We start from the raw sequence: 21,142 nt of genomic DNA, 5'->3' as shown, positions 1-21,142 counted from the left end.
ACACACTCACAGGATATTCACTACTGTTCAAAAGTTTGGGGTTAGCAAGATTTTTTTTTTTAAGTTTTTTTTTTTTTAATTTATTTGATCAAAAATACAGTAAAAAAAAAAAAAAAAACTTTCATATTGTGCGTGACTTTTTTTTTTAAGGTTTCTTTGATAAATAGAACAATACAATAAGGTCTCATTTGTTAACATTAGTTAATGTATTAACTAACATGAACTAAAAATGAGCAAAACATTTGTTACAGTATTTATTAGTCTTTGTTAATGTTAGTTAATAAAAATACTGTCGTTCATTGTTTGTTCATGTTAGTTCACAGTGCACTAACTAATGTTAACAAATACAATTTTTATAATATATTAGTAAATGTTGAAATTAACATTAAGATTAATAAATGCTGTAGAAGTATTGTTAACTAGAGTAGTTTACTAATGGTAACTAATGAAACCTTATTGTAAAGTGTTACCCATGATGAATATTGTTACTGTCACTTTTGATTAATTTAATGCATTCTTGCTGAATAAATGTATTGATTAAAAAAATCATACCTACCGTAAACTTTTGAACAGTATGTTCTCTGTAATAAAAATGTGAATGGATAGAATTTTTATGTGTTGTTTAGCATTTTAATCCTATGTCTTATTTAATTGGAATGGCAATTAGATTTAAGTAAAAAATAGACATAATACACTTTGGTTGATATTTCTTACAGTTTATTTGTTAGATGGGATTGGAAAATCAGGTGGAGCACATCCATCTACCAATAAAAGTGTAGTTCTCTATTGTACTACTTTTATATCCAAAAAGTGGATTGAAATGTATGCCTCTGTAGACTGCTGTCAAGTAATAAAGGCACTTTCTTTCCATCTACAGCTGTAGCCGAAACTATTGGCAGTGACATAAATTTTGTGTTTTGCAAAGTTTGCTGCTTCACATGGTTTCTGTGGTCAGATGCATTTTAAGTAATCACAAAAAGCTTCACTGGCCAAATGAACCATCTTACAAAAAACCCAAATTTAAAAGTTTTTTGGCCCTGGCACAAAATGACTAGCTAACATAAATTTTACTATTCATATCACCAGCACATGTGAAAGTGTGAACAAGTATTAGTCAGGAGAAATCACTCCATCATTGTGATTAGATTATAAGAGCAGACTGATTGCAATAAAAGGAGGGAAGAAGTGCTTCCATTCATGGTGTTCTTTAGCAATGGTTACCTCCAAAGAAAGACATGCAGCCTTCATCACTTTGCATCAAAATGGCCTCACAAAAATTGCTGCAAAGAATATTGCACATGAAAAGAACCATTTACCGGATCATCAAGAACTTCGAGGAGAGAGGTTTAACTGCATTAAATTAGGCTTTAGGATGTACCAGAGTGTCCAGCAAGCATCAGGACTGTCTCTTCCTGAGGAGTCGCCTACGGAATGTAGATCTTGCTTCATATTGGCCGCAGTTGGGTGTGAATGCATCTGCACTGTGAGGACAAGACTTATGGACATCTGCCTGGTGTCAAGAAGGGCAGCAAAGAAACCACTTCTCTCTAAGAAAAACATCAAGGACAGACTGAAATTCTGCAGGAGTACATGGATTGGACAGCAGAAGACTGGTGCAAAGTTAGTTTCAAGAATAGATCCCCATCAGTCAGGATTTGGCCCAGAAGATGATATCCAGAGCAAATTGTTGAGGTTATGAAGAAGGGTCAACACTGAAAATATTGACTGAAAATGATTTTGCCAGTAAAAGCCTATAAAACTTATGAAATGCTCATCATTGTTTTCCAGTATACCATAGAAACGTGAAAAAATGATGTACAAATACTGAGGGAGCAAACTTTTCAGAACAAAACTTTTGGCCACGGCTGTATACTACCCTCTTTTCCTTTCTCTTATTCATTTAATTCCTGTTTCACACCATTCTGTTGTTTAAAGCAATTCAGACCAGCCACAATACCTCCAGGGACATTTAGCTGTGGGAAAAGCTAAAGTCAAACAGATGAGAGAGAGAGAGCGAAAACAATGTGCCACTGACTGAACTGAGGTAACCGTCCCTCACAGGAGTTTATGACCTTTTGGTGATGTTGGACATTATCACAGCAGTGCATGAGTGCTTTTGTCAGAGGGAAAGTTCTACACCTCGGTTTGCTGAGCTGAGGTGCAATAGTAACAATAGTGAACCAGTAGTGTAGAATGATCTGGAGTGATCTGCCCACTCACAAAGAATCAACCTACCCACATATCAGAGAATTTTTTTCTATGCAAACACACTGTGCAGTCAGCAAACTTACTATGGAGTTTTATCTCCTATGGGAATTCCCTGCTATGAATTTTATGTGTTCTTAAACTAGTCTAAACAAATCAGTTGTCAACATCTTTGTGTGTGGAAAGAGGATAGGAAGTACAAGGCCACAAGACTCTGCTGTCCTCGCCTGTGATTGGCTGATGACCCTCCTCCTCTGTGTTTCTCCTCATGAGTTCATTAATGAAATGGATATCACTGTGGAGATGGATGTCTCATTGCTGTGTGTGTCCTGCTGGGTCTGAAAGGCCATAATATGTTTGATGTCTCTCTCCAGCATGGATGATTGGCACCTGGTTAATGCCATCAAAGCCAAATGTTACTGTTTGTTGATGCTTATTACAAACCATTGCAAAGGAATAGTCAGGTGAAGAACATTTCCAGGACATTATTGGCGTGCAAAACTTCATTGTCAGTGCTGTAAGTCAAAATAAAACGTATATTATTCAAATTTACTACACTACCATTCGAAAGTTTGGGGTCAGTAATTTTTTATTATTTTTTTTTTTTTTTGCAAGAAATTAATACTTCAACAGGGATGCATTAAATTGATTAAAAGTCATAGTAAATACTTTTACATTGTTACAAAAAATGAAAAAATGTGTCATGGTTTCCACAAAAATATTAAGCAGCACAACTGTTTTCAACATTGATAATAATAAGAAATGTTTCTTGAGCACCAAATCGGCCTATTAGAATGAGTTCTGAAGGATCATGTGACACTAAAAACTCAAGTAAAGGCTACTAAAAATTATTTTTTCCATCACAGGAATAAACTACATTTTATAAATGGAAAACAGATATTTTAAATTTTAATAATATTTCACATTATTGCTGTTTTTACTGTATTTTTTAAATCAAATAAATGTAGCTTTAGGGAGCATAAAAGGTGTTTTTTCAAAATCATCTGAAAATCTTACTGACCCCAGACTTTTGAACAGTAATGTATTTGCTTCAAGGCAGTTTTTCCATGTACTAATTGTGTGAAATGTCACCCAGACCCAGTTTTTGTTTGATTATTATCAGTCACTTTGGGATGTGTGTGTGTGTGTGTGTTAATGTTTGCAAAGCTGTTAGTTTTAGCAAGCACGCTAAAACCAAAGAGAAGATCCTCAAGGCGAATTATTTCACTGCTTTCAGGACGTCACATTTGTGTGTGTACATCATGTTGAGTCGTCTGTACACATTCACTTTTTGCCAGCTTTTGTTACTGTGACTCTGTTGAGGCTGAAGGACACAGGAAGTCACTACTAAAGAAACTTTGTTCAGAGAGCTTCCTCGGTCCGCTCTCTGTTTGCACTTTCAGTATTGCTGTATGTGTGTATTTGGGTGCCAGTTTGTGTCTGCGGTGTATTTGCGCAAGACCTTATGATGTGCTTCCTTTTAAGACAAATACCCTGCCCGGGGTGTTACCCGTCGGCCTTCTTGCACCAAATACCACTTGATCACTAAGATTTGTTTTTTGAGCTGTAGATTATGCGTGCGTTAATCTCACTATTACATAAAGAGATGCTTTTGAAATATTAACTCTCCCTGGCATTGACAGAATTTTCTGTCATTTATGACCCAATGCTTTTCCACTATTGACAGAAATTTCCAGCAATACATGTTTTCACTGTTATACGGTAGGGGGTGCTATTATGCATCTTCTAAAAGTGTACAGAATCTCCAGATCAAAACACAAGTGAAGAAGCAGAAACAAGTGGTAGAAGCATCGCTTATGCACATGTAAAATAATGCGATCATCAAACATTAAACAACATATCACTAATGTTAACGAATGAAATGTCGACTCAGGAAGTGGTATAGGACTGTACAAGCTAAGGGAGTGTTGATGTACTTGATCTACTCCATCAGTGTTTCGATCATCTTTCTGAATACAATCTGGGGTGTAGTCTTTGGCAAAATATGATTTTTGTTTAAAATTATGAGTTTTATGAAACATACCCACATTCAAGTGTTGATAAAAAATGCATGAAGCTAGAATAAAATGTTTGTTTGTTTGTTTTAAAAGCAGAGGCTCTGTTCTTTCTTTCGATTTATTGTATGTTCTTTCAGAGGTCTCGTTAGACTTTCGCACTGTCCGTCATTTTGATGGACAGGATAGTAAAAATTCCATCATAATCAATTATTCCCCGTCATTTTTAATTTTTAGATTTTAATGATAAGACGTTTAATAGTTTCTTTTTTCGTCCACATTTTCATTTTTATTCACAAGCTTACATGATAAGTAAGTGGGCCTAGGCTATACATTTATTTATATTATGAAAAGAAAGTTGTACAAAGACAGTGTGTCACTTCTCAGTTTTCATCTTGAACGGTTGTCGCGGATCGTGAGTGAACGCGATCATCCCTTCATCTTTACTACAGAACGAAAATAAACATGAACATCAGAAAATATGTTACAAGATACAGTAGCTTACTGAAATCTGTACCATGTCTCAATCAGTGTTGCAAATAATGTCATGTAACATTATACATCAGAAAAGCCATTCGTAGACCATAAACTTGATAGTCAACAACAAAGCAAACCATTTAAAACAAAACAAACTGGATTAGAAACTTAATTATGTGAGTATAAGTATTATAACTCATTATAAAATGGACTTAAATTAGGTGCTCGTCCGCATCGTTTTCTTTTTATTTTGGAGACTGAACTCGCGCTCTGCTGCCGCACTGGAGCGCACTCGCCACCTACTGGTTAGGAGTGGGAATTACAGTTACAAATTACATCAGCCTCAGTGTAATCTGTCAAAATGATGGAAGCCTTCAGATTTTTCCGTCACTGCAAAAAAAAAATCCGTCAATCACGGAAAATTTACGGTTAATGCAACCTCTAGTTCACATATTCATAAAACAAAATATTCTGGGGGCCATGAAACTTTCTGAAAATGATCAACTAGTCAACTATGATCGTAAGTCCCATTGAACTCTATTGGCTTTGGGAAACGCACCCCTGAACAGTGAGGGTTTTCAATGTCAGTTCTTAAAGAAAGAAAATTGACTCACCCTCACGTCGTTCAAACTTCCGTTCTTTGTGTGGAACGCAGAACAAGATACAATATTTTGAAGATTGTTTTAACACTTTTCAAGCTTTTGTCTGTATAATGAAAGTCGATGGGTTCAAAACAACATTGGACCAGACTGACTTTCACTGAATGGACAAAAAGCACGAGACAGTTTTCAGAATGTTTTATCTTGTGTTCCACATAAGGTATGATAATCTCTGGTACATAGTGAGAAGCTTGTCAATGAGAGTGACAGTTTGTGATATCCTTCAACAGGAAGCTCCCCCCCATAATCCTCAGAAAATCAGCTTGGCTGATCCTTTGTTTTAACACACTGTCTAGTCAGATGGTTTGAACACCCCAGTCAAAGACCACTCTTTCTGTCGTTCCTGTCACCCTCTGGTTCTCTGAACACTGAGTGCTTCCAGCTCTCAGATTTCTCTCTTTCCCTTTCAGTGTTGTTGAGGAAATTGCAGGTCTAGTTCAGAACCTTAAGTTAAAAACATCACTTAAAATGCCAGCTTCTGAGTCAACCAACCTGGAAAGCATGTTCCCCTTGTATTCATGCACCAAACCCAACCCACCCTCCATATAAAAGCCTCTTATGGTACCTTCATAGAGAAGAGGGGGTTGGGGGCAGATGGGGAAGAACTGGATTAAGGGGAATGTGACACAAACTCTTAGCTTTACATGGTTGTATGTGCACACATTTGGTGAGGACTTTAAAAGAACATAATCTAATCTACATCTACAATCTTATCTTAAAGCTACAGTGGGTTTGTTGTTCGTTGAGTTCCAGCCAATAATGTTAATTGTCTCTTAAAATGGCAGGATTACTATCCCTCCTTCTTCACCTCCTTTTAAGCGTCTTATCCTCCTTTTATGTCCTTTTTGGAGAGGTTAATAATATCTCTTTCTCTCTCTGTGCAGTGTGTGATGGATTGCTGTCTGCTTGTGCAATTGGAAAGAAAGGCTTGGGTGGATGTTTGTGCCAGTAAGCACTGGGTGCCCCAAAATGCCCCTTTATACTGGCACAAAGAGAGTCTAAAGAACCAAAGCAAACACTCAAAGACCCGCTTGTGTTATGGTGTGTCCCTCTTACAAGATTCAGAAACATTTATCTGATTTACCACTATTAAAAATCTAGCCTATGTTGTGGTCAATAACAGACGCCGATATTTACATCCAATACTGTTTTAAATGCATTTGTGTGAACACTAAAAAAATCATTTTAAATGATACAAGTTAATTTACACATCACAACATTATAATGTACAATATAAAAAATGGATATTCATTTTCAGTAAGGCTGAACACTGATACTGAAAATCCTCATTTTGGCTGTGTGAGATTCTCCAGCTTTGTTGTTGTTGAGCAACTGAAGTGCGAGCTCTTAAAGCTCCGCCGTCTTCTTGAAAACAGCGTGTTTTTGCTCACACCCAAATAGGGGCAGATTTGACAAGCTATAATTAATGATCTGTGAGGTATTTTGAGCTGAAACTTCAGACACATTCTGTGGACACCTGAGACTTTTATTACATATTGTAAAAGGATAACTATAGGTCCCCTTTAATCTAAATGTAAAAATCTGATAAATGAGCATGAACATTTAAATATCCAGTAAAGACCAATGGCAAATCACTAATATTTGCTAATTTGTTTCTGATATATTGTGCACCCCTAGTTATTGAAAATGTAAGTGTTTGTGAGTGAGCAATAGAAGTAACTCTAAAAATTTTAAAAATGAATAAATAAATAAATAAAAATGTCAATTTTCAGTATTCAAGTTAAAGAATCTGGAATGTCAGTCAGAAATTACTTTATTTCTTCCAAACAATCAGATTCAGGTCTGTTAATTAGGCCTGTGTGTGTGCGCTCTAAATTTCATGCTGTGTCATTGTAAGCCTCTGAGTATTAAAACTGAATCCCATAAACGCATGCACAGAGTGGCCGAAAGCCCAATTATTGGCTTTGAAACCACAGCAATCTAACCTGAATTAAATGTGTCCTTTTAGCTTCACATCCTGGAGTTGCTTGCTGAATCTAAGGCCACTGCAGGGGAAGTGCTGTCATCACTGGACTAAACAGGGAATGAGACTCCAGTGGCCTCCAAAGGGCTGAATGACTGACAAAAGCCACATTATCAGACATCTGAGGGGGGTAAAGAGTCTCCATGCCTCAATACCATTCAGTTTCATTTGAAATACTCTCATCCATTCAGTTAGCCAAAGGGCGAGAGAAAGAGAACATTGCAGAAGAATTTGAGTTGACAGATGTAAAATACTGGTTTGATATTTGTTTGAGGCTAAATGTGTAGGAGGGACAAAGTGAAACAGAGCAAGAGGATGTTTGAGAACATGACATGAGATACTGGAAGAGACACATACATGATACATAATACTTTCACCCAGTTGCCTTGCCATAACAATTTGATCTTTATTCCTGCATCCAACACGTTGATTACATGAATTGATTGTTGGCTTACCATTTAATCTACCCAGACCTTAAAGGTTACGTAACAGTCTGGGTGTACGCCCCCAATATTTGCATATGCCAGCCCATGTTCAATGCATTACACAAGGGCAGCCAGTATTAACGTCTGGATGTGCACAGCTGAATCATCACACTAGGTAAGCAAGCAAGGACAACAGCGAAAAATGGCAGATGGAGCAATAATAACTGACATGATCCATGATTACATGATATTTTTAGTGATATTTGTAAATTTTCTTTCTAAATGTTTTGTTAACATGTTGCTAATGTACTGTTAAATGTGTTTAAAGTTACCATTGTTTCTTACTGTATTCACGGAGACAAGAGAGCCGTCGCTATTTTCATTATTAAACACTTGCAGTCTGTATAATTCATAAACGCAACTTCATTCTTTATAAATCTCTCCAACAGTGTGTAATGTTAGCTTCAGCCACTGAGCATACTATCAAACTCATTCAGAATCAAATCTAAACATCCAAATAAATACTATACTCACATGATCTGATATGCTGCATGACGAACACTTTGTAAAGATCCATTTTGAGGGTTATATTAGCTGTGTGAACTTTGTTTATGCAATGATAGAGTCGAGAGCTAGGGAGGGGGCGGAGAGCGTGCGATTTAAAGGGGCCGCAGCATAAATCGGCGCATTTCTAATTATGCCTCAAAATAGGCCGTTAAAAAATTAATTTAAAAAAATCTATGGGGTGTTTTGAGCTGCAACCTCACAAACACATTCAGAGGGACACCTTAGACTTATTTTACATCTTGTAAAAAAAAAAAAAAAAAACGTTTGATGGCACATTTAATATGTGGCCTTGTTAGGAGATGATCAATGATATTCGCTTCACCTGTGACTGGTCATAATGCTTTGGCTCATCAGTATATACTTCTGTTCAAGCAAACATGGTTATTAGCTAATTAAATGTCCAAATATCTTCCAATTTATCAGCCTGGCCGGTATATTGGTTTGATGAGATGGAAAGGTACTTAAAGAAACCTCAAAAGGCAGGAACGCACCAAGCCGTCGGTCAGCCATCAGGCAGTTTTTGTTTGTCGGCCGACTAAGTTTTCTCAGTGTGTTCTGCTTCGTCGGCTGAAGTTGGTCCTCGTCTGCTTTTTTCCCGCCGATTCGACATGTGGAATCGGCGTCGGAGCTCGACGGTCCGTCGGGCATTCTGATTGGCTGTTCAGCTACTGCCACCTGCTGGTACGGAAAGGCATTTCATGTTGTGCAGGCGCAGAACGGACGTGCGGCTGTCGAGCGTCAGTTTGGTGTGTCAGGGCAACTTTGTACACAGACGCTGCCGACGTGAGCCAACCCCGCAGTCTGCTTTCGTCACTACTAGTTCGTCAGCGTCGGCTTGGTGTGTTCCTGCCTAAAGAAATCTTTTCATATCTGCATTTTGCTGCTTATTGAAAGCCATACTCCAAGACAGGAAGAGACTTTCTTACTGACAAACTATTTGCTATTTACATGAACAGTCAGGATTTTCTGTGAAGACAGACTGGTTTGTTCACTCAATCCTGAATGTTCGTGGCATCCTATAGTCTTATTTTTTTTCTTTCTATAGTGATTCAAAACCCTGAGTCAGAAACAAACATTTCAAGATGAATAAGAACATGTCTTGATATGTTGAGGTGGTTTGACATAGTACAGGTCATTCTCCTTCCGGGCAAAAAGGGTAAATCAGATTTTAAATCCATAATCCAGATGACAATGTTGTTGTCGTCTCCCTTGTTTACGTAACTCGTGGTTCCAAAGGAATTATTTTTTTCCTTATATTCCTGTCGACTGTAAAATGTAAAAAGACTAAGAATGATGACAAACAAGCTTGACATTTAGGATTCTAACTTATGAATACAGACTAGCTGGATATAACACTGAAGAGTGCAATATGCCATTTTAAGGGTTTCTGGAAGTGCTGGGACTTGGTGAGATTAGTTAATCATCAGACTGTAGGGCCAACGTAAGCTGTATGACAGCTAATGCAGAAGTTTTTAGTGGGTGCCTCTTTCTCTTCTGCTTTTCCTCTAGTTTTTTCTCTTTGATTTTCAGGTCTAGAGAGATTTTGGGTGCTCTGCAAAAGATCTCCATGATCCGTCTGTGCTAAAATCAGACTGAGCACTGCGACATCCAGCTGTCTCTGTCTGAGTTCTTATCTCTCTCTCTCGTTTCTCACTCTTGTTTCTTTTTCTTGAAAAGAATTACCCACTTATAGGAAGAGACAAACATTCACAGCGACCAACCACCGTAAGATTATCTGCCCGTAAAATAAGTACAGACTATTTCATAGACATAATAGAACAAAGCAGACTTTACAGTGTTGCTTGTGATTGTGTAGTTAACTTGCTACTTGGTGACTCAAACAAAACTTGAGGCTTTGAGGCTGAGAGTATGATATATTTTGCAAAGAAACAATTCCATTTTCCCTTCTTGCTTTTAATCCACTTTGTTTACTTGAGCAGGCGTCTCTCACCTGTACCCCAGACAACACTTCTGTTTGAATTCATTTCCTGTCTTTGTCTGCCTTTTTGTTCCTCACAGTGGTATTATTTCCTCTTATGTCTGTGCCTGTCTCAGTCAGTGTTGTTGTTGTTAACTAGTCTAGATTGAGATGTAAAATCATCAAATGATTTTTGATTGACCTGAAGAATATCAATGACATCTCTGAAGCGCTCTTATGAATGTAGCACTGAAGGATTTTTGAATTGGCGTTTTAAAATCATGGAAATCCAACCTATAAAATTCCCTGTATATGTTAGTGTCTGATTGGAAGTTTCTGGAACAGCTTTAATGCTGGATTAACTCTGCACAGCAGAATCTATATGTTTGTACAGGGATGGTGCTATGTGGGTCACCTTGATGGAAGGAGAAAGTGCATAAAAGATAGAAGCAGAGAGGAAGAAAGCTCTTGAAATGTTGAGTGTTGAATTGGTGGACCTAATGAGCTCTTATCATTATGACAGACTTGGTAATATTCACACCTCTGCAGAAGAGATAACACGCACACATTCTTTTGTACGGTGTACTTGTGCAGATTGCCGGTCACGCTTTAACCTTGCCCCTTTTTCTTATCTTGTTGTTTAAAATGAGAGTGGTTTGATAAAAGCATAAGCATTTAGAGTGTCTTAAGTTTTAATTAACCTGATTCACCCTCTCATTCATTTCTGTAATCTCCATAGTGACCCTTTCTGCATGTGAGTTTTATTTAAATGCTTGAATAGTTCATCTAAAAATGGAAAAACTCACCATCATGTCATTCAAAATCTGCTTGACTTTTTCTTCTATAAAACACAATAGATTATATTTTTTGTTTTGTCCGTAAAATTAACAAATCTAATTGCAATTTTACAGAAAAAAAGGCATATTTTTGCTGTGCTTGTTTGCTGGGCTGCACAGTTTGGCCCAAAATGTTGTGATTATTTATTAACATGACTATAGTATTCTCATTATTATTATTATAAATAATAATGATAAAATATTAAACAAAGTAAGACATGTTGTAATGTTTCCCCATAAAGGGCTGCACAAATTGGCCCCAAAAGGTTGTAATTTATATTGGAGATGCACCGATATAATCCCGATAACAGATAATTCTTTATATTTGAAAGCTGATAACCGATATATTGGCTGATAAATATAAACAAAAAAAATTATATATATTTTGAGAGCCTGATTACAAAATTAAAAGCCATGTGCCAAGCACACAATTATAATGTTCTCATTATAATATTATGTAGCCTATATGAGAGACTTGTGCTGTACTTTGCACTTAAGTGTATTTTAACTTAAGTAATTTCAATCATATTTCAAGCAATTCAAAACCATATTGGCGGTACACATCCGAAATATATCTGCCAAATTTTCTTATCGGGCCGATAACGATAACATTAAAAATGAACATATACCGGCCGATACTGATATGGTGGCAGATAAAGCATGCATCCCTAGATTATATATTAACATGACTATAGTTTTATTATTATTATTATAAATAATGATAAAATATTAAACCAAGTAAGATATGTTACTATTGTAATGTTTCCCTGTAAAATTTAATATTTTGTATTTTAAATATATGACAATAATATGAACTATTTTAATATAATATAACTGTAAAATTACAATACTAATATTTATGCCAGTCTTAATTGATTAATTTTCAAAATTTAAACCATGAAACTTTTATTTTAGTTGAAAACCACAGGGAGACCTTAAAGGTGCAGTAAGCGAATTCTGAGAAACGCTTTTGAAAGTGGATCGGACCGAGCACCAAAACACACTTGTGGCAGAAAGGGGCGTGTCCACTCACAAGGGGGGAGGTGCCTGTGCTGCATAGCATGTTTATTTATTTGGGGGCGGAGCTTTCAAGAAAGAAGTTTGATCCTTTTGGGTAGGGGGCATGTTTGTTTTGGTGATTTCAAATATCAACAGCGTTTCTCAGAAATTGCTTACTGTACCTTTAAACCTTCACTTATGTTGACAACAGACAGTTTATAAGCACTTCTCATTATAAGTTTGGGAAGATGGTTGGCGTATGTTGCGTTTTCAAATGCACATTATAAGTGACCCGAACTCCGAGCACATGCAGAGATGAGTATGTGTAAAGCAGCATTTACTGTGAACCGAGCTGATGTCTTCTTGATGAGGAATGATTGGACGTAGATGTGTTATTAAATCTGCAAAGGAGGCTGCAGAGTCAACAGAGTTGCCTTAAGGGGAGTTTGGTTGTACTTTAGAGAATTGTAAACACCAGTCTCTCTCAGCCACACACAGTAATCACTATATGCATTATTCAGTGTGTGGGGTTGTGAGTGGGTGTGATGTATTGGGCACGAGAGGAGACGTGACCGTGTGCAAATTATCAGCAGAAGACTTATGGCATAGAGCTTGAACAGACACACAGGGAGCTCACAACATTGTTCTTTTGTTCAAAGCCCTGCATGGCAGCTGCCCAGCCAATGAAATGGCAAAACCGCTGACTCAAGGCAGGTACATAATTTCATTCAACTTACACACACTATACCTCAAGCTTTGACTTTTTTAAAAAGGGTTTCTCCAAACACTTCCCTCTTCTGCCATTGGTTGAAAAATAAAAAATAACTCAACCCAAAACTCACTCTATTGGTTTGGCCTCTGTTGCTATGACAGAGTGGTTGGGATGCTTGAGCAAATAGAGCAATGTTTTGATAGCACCTTTTATACTGACAGTGATAAGTCATTAATTGTCATCCAACAAAGTTAAATTTTATAAGAAATATAACATTGGCAACTACCAGTGGGAATTTGGTCAGTTAAGTTCATGTGATTTGCCACCTGAGACATTTGGTTACTGCAGTTGTGTTGAAATGTCCAAAAGCAACCAACAGCTCAGTAACTTGGTGACCTCTAGTGATTTAATCACTGTCAGTGTGAATGGAGCTTCAAACTTAGACCCTGAAAGATTCATGAACAGGATCCATGGCGATTCAAATCCCACCGTTTCTCTGTGGAGCGTGTGAACTGCATCTCCATTGATCTCTAGTGCTGTGACCTCTGACCTGTGTTGGCAGACCTTCAGCGTACAACGCCACCCTGTCATGCTTTCTCTTAGCGATTGCTTTACTCTCTCTCTTTCACTCAATAAGAGGTAAGACCAGTGTCCTAATGAGTGAGCCTATTTAAAGTAAACTCTACTGCTTCTATATTTAACCTACTAAGATGCTCTCTTTAAGCACCTAGTGCCTGCCTCTTTGCGGCTTTGGGTTAGAAAGCTATGACTGTCTTGTCTCTGATTCCTTATTTCTCTCTTCCGCCCTCTCTGTATCACTCCCTGTCCCTCTTGCTACAAGAAGGACCTCAATTTCTCAGCGGGGGCCTGTTTTGGCCCCAGACCCACAGGAGACATGTTCTCTTACCTTCGATCTCCACATTACCTGGTGAGTGTCTGAGCACTGAAACTGACATTTACAGGAAGATATTTAATGTAGGTAGGGCTCTCATTTAAGGGTGTGGCTTCTTGTTATGTATGATATTTGTTATCCATGGTCTGTTACATTGTGACATTTTGAAATTGAAATAAAAATTGTAATCAAATAATAATAAAAAATATTATATATATATATATATATATATATATATATATATATATATATATATATATATATATATATATATATATATATATATATATATATATATATATATATATATATATATATATATATATATACCCTACCATTGAATATGTAAATGCTTTATATTCATCAAGGAATAAAATGATGCATTAAATTGATTAAAAAGTGACAGCAAAGAGATTTATAATATTACAAAAATATTTATATATTTTTTAATAAATGCTGTACTTTTGAACTTTCTATTCTTTAAATAATCCTGAAAAAATTATCACGGTTTCCACAAAAATATTAAGCCGTACAACTGTTTTCAACATTGATAATAAGAAATGTTTATTGAACGGCAAATTGCCATATTAGACTGATTTCTGAAGGATCATGTGACACTGAAGACTGGAGTAATGGCTGCTGAAAATTCAGCTTTGATCACAGGAATAAATTATATTTTAAAATATATTAATTGAATTGTATTAATATTTCACAATATTGCTGTTTTTACTGCATTTTGATCAAATAAATGTAGTCTTGGTTGTATGTATGTTAGGATTATTTATTTTATTTTGCTGAAGTGTTCTGGTAAAACACAATCAATTCACTGTCATGCTGTCTAACTCTTTCATGACTGGAATACCCTGTACTTTTGTGGTGAAATCCCACACATAACTTGACCTACAAGACATGGACAGTGTGTAGGAGAGAAGGATGATGTCAGTTGTTTTTTGAAAGGAGAACAGCACTGAGGCTTCGTTGGCAGAGAGGCAAGTACAGGTTGCGTCATTGCGGCCGTTGTCGTCATTTTGCTGATTAACCCATGTCATTCAGGCATGTGTACTCACACTTAAGCTTTGTTCTGTCAGTACGGTGGCTTTGTGGTCATCGTAAAGAAAGACGCATTGTTCTGCGTCTATTTCTGCAGCTAAAGGTCTTGTCTAGGGCAGCCATGGGTGTTCTTCACCACTAACATATGGCCTCATATTGCTTTGCTGTGTTGAGTGTGGGGAATGTCTTTCTCCTATAGTTTTGCATAATTGGAATTCTCTTCCCACAATCCCTCAAACACGCTGTTCGGTTCTGCCATGAAGAAAAGTTTTTGGTTGTTTCCAATGCATGCATACCCTAATATTTCCAGACCATTTCATAAGTCTTTCTGAAATCATTGGTCTTTGTTCATCTATGCCTCTGAGAAAGTGACACTTTTGAACATCCTTTTTGGCTGTGCCTGTGTCTCTCCCGAATCGCCTCTCTCTGTCTATTCATCTTTCTTTTCCTCTTTGTTGAGTCATTGTGAGTTGTTCTGAGGGCAGCCCTCCCTGAATAGCTATTGTGCTCTCTGTACCAAGTGCCGTCATCTCCTTTAGTCTATGTGGCAGACGTTCGACGAGAGTCTAAGACGTTTCGTTAACCCTGCTGTGCTTGTGTGTACAGGGGTGACGGACCAACACCGGGAACAACACTTGAGTAAATCAGCCATAGTGATCTAGCACAGCAAGTGCACCGCAATGACTTGGCACCTTTGTTAACCAGCCATGTGCTAAATGTGAGTCTAGGACAAACAGTTGGGGTTTATTTTATTAGATACAAAAAGTGATTGCATCATTGCATCTGATGTGTATGTTGTCAGGTCGTTTGGCCAACGCTGATGTTTGACCTGCCACTAATTTGATTTACCTTGACAAGATTATCTGTTTCAGTATCGGTTCAGATAAATCTACTCTGTCTGAATTATCAGTCTGTGATTAAGTGTGTGTAAGAGAGAAAGAGGAAAATATCTATCTAGAAGGTATTTGCTTTATGCTAACAGATACGATCAAAAGACTTTACGTGGTGTTGCTAAGTACTTCCTGTTATGCATGATGAACTGAAATATTGACCATTGTAGACTAAGCAAAACTTTATATCTACCTTTTTAAAGTGCTTCACTGAACATGAAAATGAAAGTAGTAATTGGTGACATACTGCTGAATTATTGGAAATGAATGCATATCCGAGATGATAAAGTGCAAAGTGGTGTAGCAGCGTTACGAATACTATATCGCAAAAAACTTCAAACTACTTAAGACTCAAAAATAAAACCTTTATTAAAACATTTATTTGTAAGATTATATTTGTAAAAGGGTATCTTTGACAGTAAGGCTCTCTGTGTGAGACAGAATATTATATTATATTATATTATATTATATTATATTATATTATATTATATTATATTATATTATATTATATTATATTATATTATATTATATTATATTATATTATATTATATTATATTATATTATATATTTGCTTGTTTTTCACATTTTGGGACAACAGTGAATATAAAGGCCGATATTTCTGGCCCTGTTTTAGGTACAGGCAAGTGTAAAGGCTAGGCATGTGACAGTATCAAATTTTTATGTCGCGATAATTGCTGAAGCTTTTATCACGGTATACGGTATTATCATGAAATAATTTGCCAACAAGTGTTGTCATAGTATAACAAGCTAAAGAACTCTTTGTTACAAAAAAAAAAAAAAAGAACTCTGAACATTTAAATATAATAACGCAGTACACAAAAAATATTAAACTGCAAAAGAATTATAAAGAACAACAGGTAACACTTTACAATAAGGTCTCATTATTTAAAGGTGCTGTAGAACGTCTTTTTAAAAGATGTAATAGAAGTCTAAGGTGTCCCCTGAATGTGTCTGTGAAGTTTCAGCTCAAAATACCCCATAGATTTTTTTTAAATTAATGTTTTTAACTGCCTATTTTGGGGCATCATTAATTATGCACCGATTCAGGCTGTGCGGCCCCTTTAAATCTCTCTCAATGGAGTTTGAAACTCAATGTATGTCTTTTCCATGTACTGAACTCTTGTTATTCAACTATGCCAAAGTAAATTCAAACACTGGGCTTGTCTACATCTAGGCACGCATGTCCCTTTGATGCAGCATACAGCAGTGTTGTGCATTTTACACGGTTGATGGGGAAAGTATTCTTAAAATGTATCATAAAAATTTGCATAATTCATAATAAATATTCACTGTATTTTTAAGTGCCCATGATAACAGTAATGTGCATATTCATTATATCGTATTACCGAATATCGGCACATGTCTAGTAAAGACCTGTTCACTATAAGACCAATAATCGATTAAAAAATTAGGTGCGATAAACATTTTAGTTTTAATGAATGGCTGTTAATGCATCTGTTTAGGCCGACATGAACATTTGCATGCCATTAATGATTTTTTTATTTTTTTTTTTGGTCCAGAGAGGTGTTCTAATCCCTTTTCCATCGCTTTGCAAAGAATACCAATAAGAATCAAACTTTTTATCATTCCCAGAGCTGCTGCTGTTACATAAACTAACGCATTGGTGGCGCTTACGGATGAATATTCTTGTATTTGGTGTTGTTTGATAATTCACAGTGAATACAAAAATCTGAAAGGCTGTTTGAAACATGTTTTACTTACTTTCTTCTCCATAACAAGCGGCTTAGAAACAAAGTTGGGCAGCGCTGCTTTGTGGACCATAGTAGCATGGGTAACTGCTGTATTTCTGCTTTTATATAAGAATTTGCATGTTGATTCAGCCCATCTGGTGTTTTTTTACACATTGGTCTCAAGTGTTTCATTATCATATTGCTAAGGTATATTGGTGCCAACACCCTGAAGATATTTAAAAATGGAGGATCCTGCGATCAGTTCTGGCAGCCAGTGAGCCGAAGGATTTAAGTGATTCCTCAGTCTAGTATGAGTCAGCAATCTTGTTGCTACATTGTGAACTCTTTGTAAGTGTTTGATAAAGTTCTTTGGTAAAATAGCCAAAATACAATTGCAGTCTTGATATAATAAATAAATGGGTTACGGTGAGTTTCTCACTGCCTGTAGGGAAGAGAGAGAAAAACACAGAAGAGAATCTCAGGTCACCAGGAAGTCTGTACGATTATGATTATAAACCGTTACCTTGGTACCTTTTTAAAATGTGCTTTGGATCAATTAGGTGGGATGTTGTGTTGTGATAAAGATCTTTTGTTTGGTAGAGTAAGCACTGACCTCAAATCAAGTCCATTAGTAATCTATGAGTAAAGCCACATGACTAAACAGTGTTTTGGTATATAAGAGAGTATATAGATCTCTATACTTGTGTTCTACTGTATTTGTTGTTGGTAATAAGATTTTATACGTTTTTTTTATATTGTTTGTCCTGATTTTCTTTCATAATTAGTTGATTGCCACTAATTAAATTATCTTAGAATTAAAATTATTTAAAGGCTCTTAGTTCTGGTGCAAAAATATCAAACAGTTAGCATAGCAGTGTTTATTGCTACTGTATGTTAGAGCAAAATAAAATCTTGCCATGAACCTGCCTGTCCGTGTGTGTGCACGGCAAATGTGTTTTTTTTTTGTTTTTTTTTATTCATACAGACCTTCGTAAACCCCATAGGGTGTGTCAGGGAATCATCTGTCTATGTCTGTTAACTAAAATGAACTAATATCATGAACTGTTGCTGCTTATTCAACCTGCTAACACCATTGTCATACTTTCACAGTCTAGCTTCATAACCTACACTTCAATTTAATTAGCAAGAGGCAATACCACGACAGAAATTAACGAGGGATTTTCTCATTTGTCAGGAGGCTTAGCTTCCCAAGGGGTGTCTGGAGGGGCAGAAGTATATTCATGTATTGTGTGAATGATATATTGTGCTGTGTGGTGCTAATACAGCATAGCCTCAGTTATTGATTGTTTGAAGTTTATTATATGAAACATATAATGTTCTCTGATTGCACTGACTGATGTGATTCCAAACCACAATCAGTTCATCAGTGTTGGGAATGCTACTTGAAAACAGTAGCTTTAGCTTGTCAAGCTAATCAACATTTTAAATATTTACAGTCAAGTTAGCCTTTTGCAATGATTTCTGCACTATATTGCTAACAAAACTAAATTGAAGGTCCTTAAAGTGGCCAATATTGTTTGTTTGCTTGGTTGTAATGCTCCATTAACCGTATAATGTGACAAAGCTCATATTTTGTTACTTCTTTTTGGAACAAACTGCTTATTAAATGAAAATCTATACTATTTGAAAACAATAATTGGTATCAGTTAGCCTTCCCAATGCTGGAGGTTAATGCATACCCCAATACATGAATCAAGAGAAGGAAAAGTTTATCCCTGAAGGTCATCCCAAAGATTTTACAGGTCAGGATTAGTAGTTTCCCCCAAGCTACAGTCTGCTTTTCTGTAGATACTGTAACTCGTAGGAAATACGTTATGTCGACAAAAATACAAACAGTGGAAATGTTATACTTGTGTAGCAGAGCATGTCAGTTCAATTAAGTTTTTCAGTAGTGCAGTTTTTTTAAGCCTTTGCATCCATCAGCACATAGAGGGAACACAAAGAGAGAAAGACAGAGAGAGGGATAAGGGGGATGGGAGAGAGAGAGAGAGATAAAGGAAGAATCATCAATACAGCCCTTCTGTCCAGGAGCATCCTCTCCCTGCAACTCACTTCATGGTTTAAGCTAATTTAGGTGACAACCATCCCCATGTTTTAAAACTCCCCTTGCCTATTTTTCTCTTTTACAGTGTTATGTAACCAGTTTTTGTCCGTGGACTCATCTTATATCTATAACATGGATTAATGTGAAATTTCCAGTTTTGTGCAGCATCAAGCTTCACAGTAGTGTAGTTTTGTGTGCAATAATGGCCAAAGTATGTGGAAAACTGTGGAAAACATGGATTGGTAACAATGAAGACCAGCTTTAGATTTGCAATGCGAGTTGTGTGTGATCAGGCTGTAAGGTTGAAGATATGGGGCATTTACTCATAAGCAGTGGTTTGAGCACAGAGAACAGAGTGTTGTTCACTAGGAGTCCTCGCTAACATTTCTGAATAATTAATAGGGGTTTTTGGGGAGATGAAGGGGACCAATGAGAACACAGGGATTTGCATGGTTGCGGGACGCACCGTCTGCCGTAGTGGATTTGGGAATACCATCAAAGCACTTCGCCTGCAGGTTTCTCCAAACACACACAGACATACACACACGTGCACACTTCTACACAATCACAGAAACGCATTAACTGCCACATTCACTGATTATGATGGATGCAAATCTACACATGGTTCACCCAAAAATAATAAATTCTGTCATCATGTACTTAACCTAATATTGTCACACCTGTATGAATTTATTTTATTTAATTTTTTTGAAGAAGATTTCAGTTGAAAATCAGTGCTCCTGTAAATAAAGGTTGGTTGGTTGGTTGGTTGATTGATTGATTGATTGATTGATTGATTGATTGATTGATTGATTGATTGATTGATTGATTGATTGATTGATTGATTGATTGGATGGATGGATGGATGGATGGATGGATGGATGGATGGATGGATGGATGGATGAATGGATTGATTGATTAATTGATTGAAAGAGAAAAAAGAAAAAGAAAGAAAGAAAGAAAGAAAGAAAGAAAGAAAGAAAGAAAGAAAGAAAGAAAGAAAGAGAGAAAGAAAGAAAGAAAGAGAGAAAGAAAGAAAGAAAGAAAGAAAGAAAGAAAGAAAGAAAGAAAGAAAGAAAGAAAGAAAGAAAGAAAGAAAGAAAGAAAGAAAGAAAGAAAGAAAGAAAGAAAGAAAGAAAGAAAGAAAGAAAGAAAAAGAGAAAGAAAGAAAGAAAGAAAAAGATAAATCAATCAATGGGGCCCAAAACTAAATTTTATCCTATTGACTGATGGATGGATGGATGGATGGATGGATGGATGGATGGATGGATGGATGGATGGATGGATGGATGGATGGGTGGGTTATAGGCTGTACATAACTAAAGCAAAAAATCTAATCATTTTTTGTCAGATTTTCCTCTTTAATTTCAATCTTTTTTTTCTTACTGCATTTGTACCCATTCAACATCTGTAGCAGTGCTTTAGAGAGGAACGTGTACAGCTGTACTTCGTGCTGCTCTGACTGAGATTTCATATTCTCATTGAGTCTTACAGAAACCATCAGCATTAGCGATGAGCGCAAGGTGGTCCGTTGCTGTGTGCGTGTGCGGTATCAAGCAGCGTTGTGCCGAAGACCTAAAGGTTAATTGGTTGTCTCTCTGTCAGAGTTTAAGCATTGCTGAACTCACTGAGGTGTGAAATAAAGCTAAAATTCCCCATAAAGTTTGCTGTCAACTAAATCAGCCTTCCTGGAGCCTCACTTATTGATTTGAGTATGTGTGGGGTTGTGTCCTTCG

The 21,142-nt window shown here is 36.6% G+C and overlaps 1 protein-coding gene across 13 annotated transcripts in view; it reads left to right on the top strand.

Moving 5' to 3' along the window:
- arhgap12b (Rho GTPase activating protein 12b) overlaps positions 1-21,142 on the top strand; it is a 67,888-nt gene that overhangs the window by 22,147 nt on the left and 24,599 nt on the right. For 8 of the 13 annotated variants that reach the window (XM_067368637.1, XM_067368636.1, XM_067368639.1 and 5 more), the window contains one exon: positions 13,642-13,725. The exons of 4 other annotated variants lie outside the window; for them this stretch is intronic. In XM_067368637.1, coding sequence (XP_067224738.1) covers positions 13,642-13,725 — 84 coding nt within the window. Of the gene's footprint in view, positions 1-7,360; positions 7,471-13,641; positions 13,726-21,142 lie in introns of those variants that run through there. One more of the 13 variants, XM_067368649.1, reaches the window with a different exon arrangement.

Source organism: Chanodichthys erythropterus, chromosome 19 (assembly GCF_024489055.1).
Source record: "Chanodichthys erythropterus isolate Z2021 chromosome 19, ASM2448905v1, whole genome shotgun sequence".
Taxonomy (NCBI): Eukaryota; Metazoa; Chordata; class Actinopteri; order Cypriniformes; family Xenocyprididae; genus Chanodichthys; species Chanodichthys erythropterus.
This window is presented reverse-complemented; position numbering and strand designations above follow the sequence as displayed.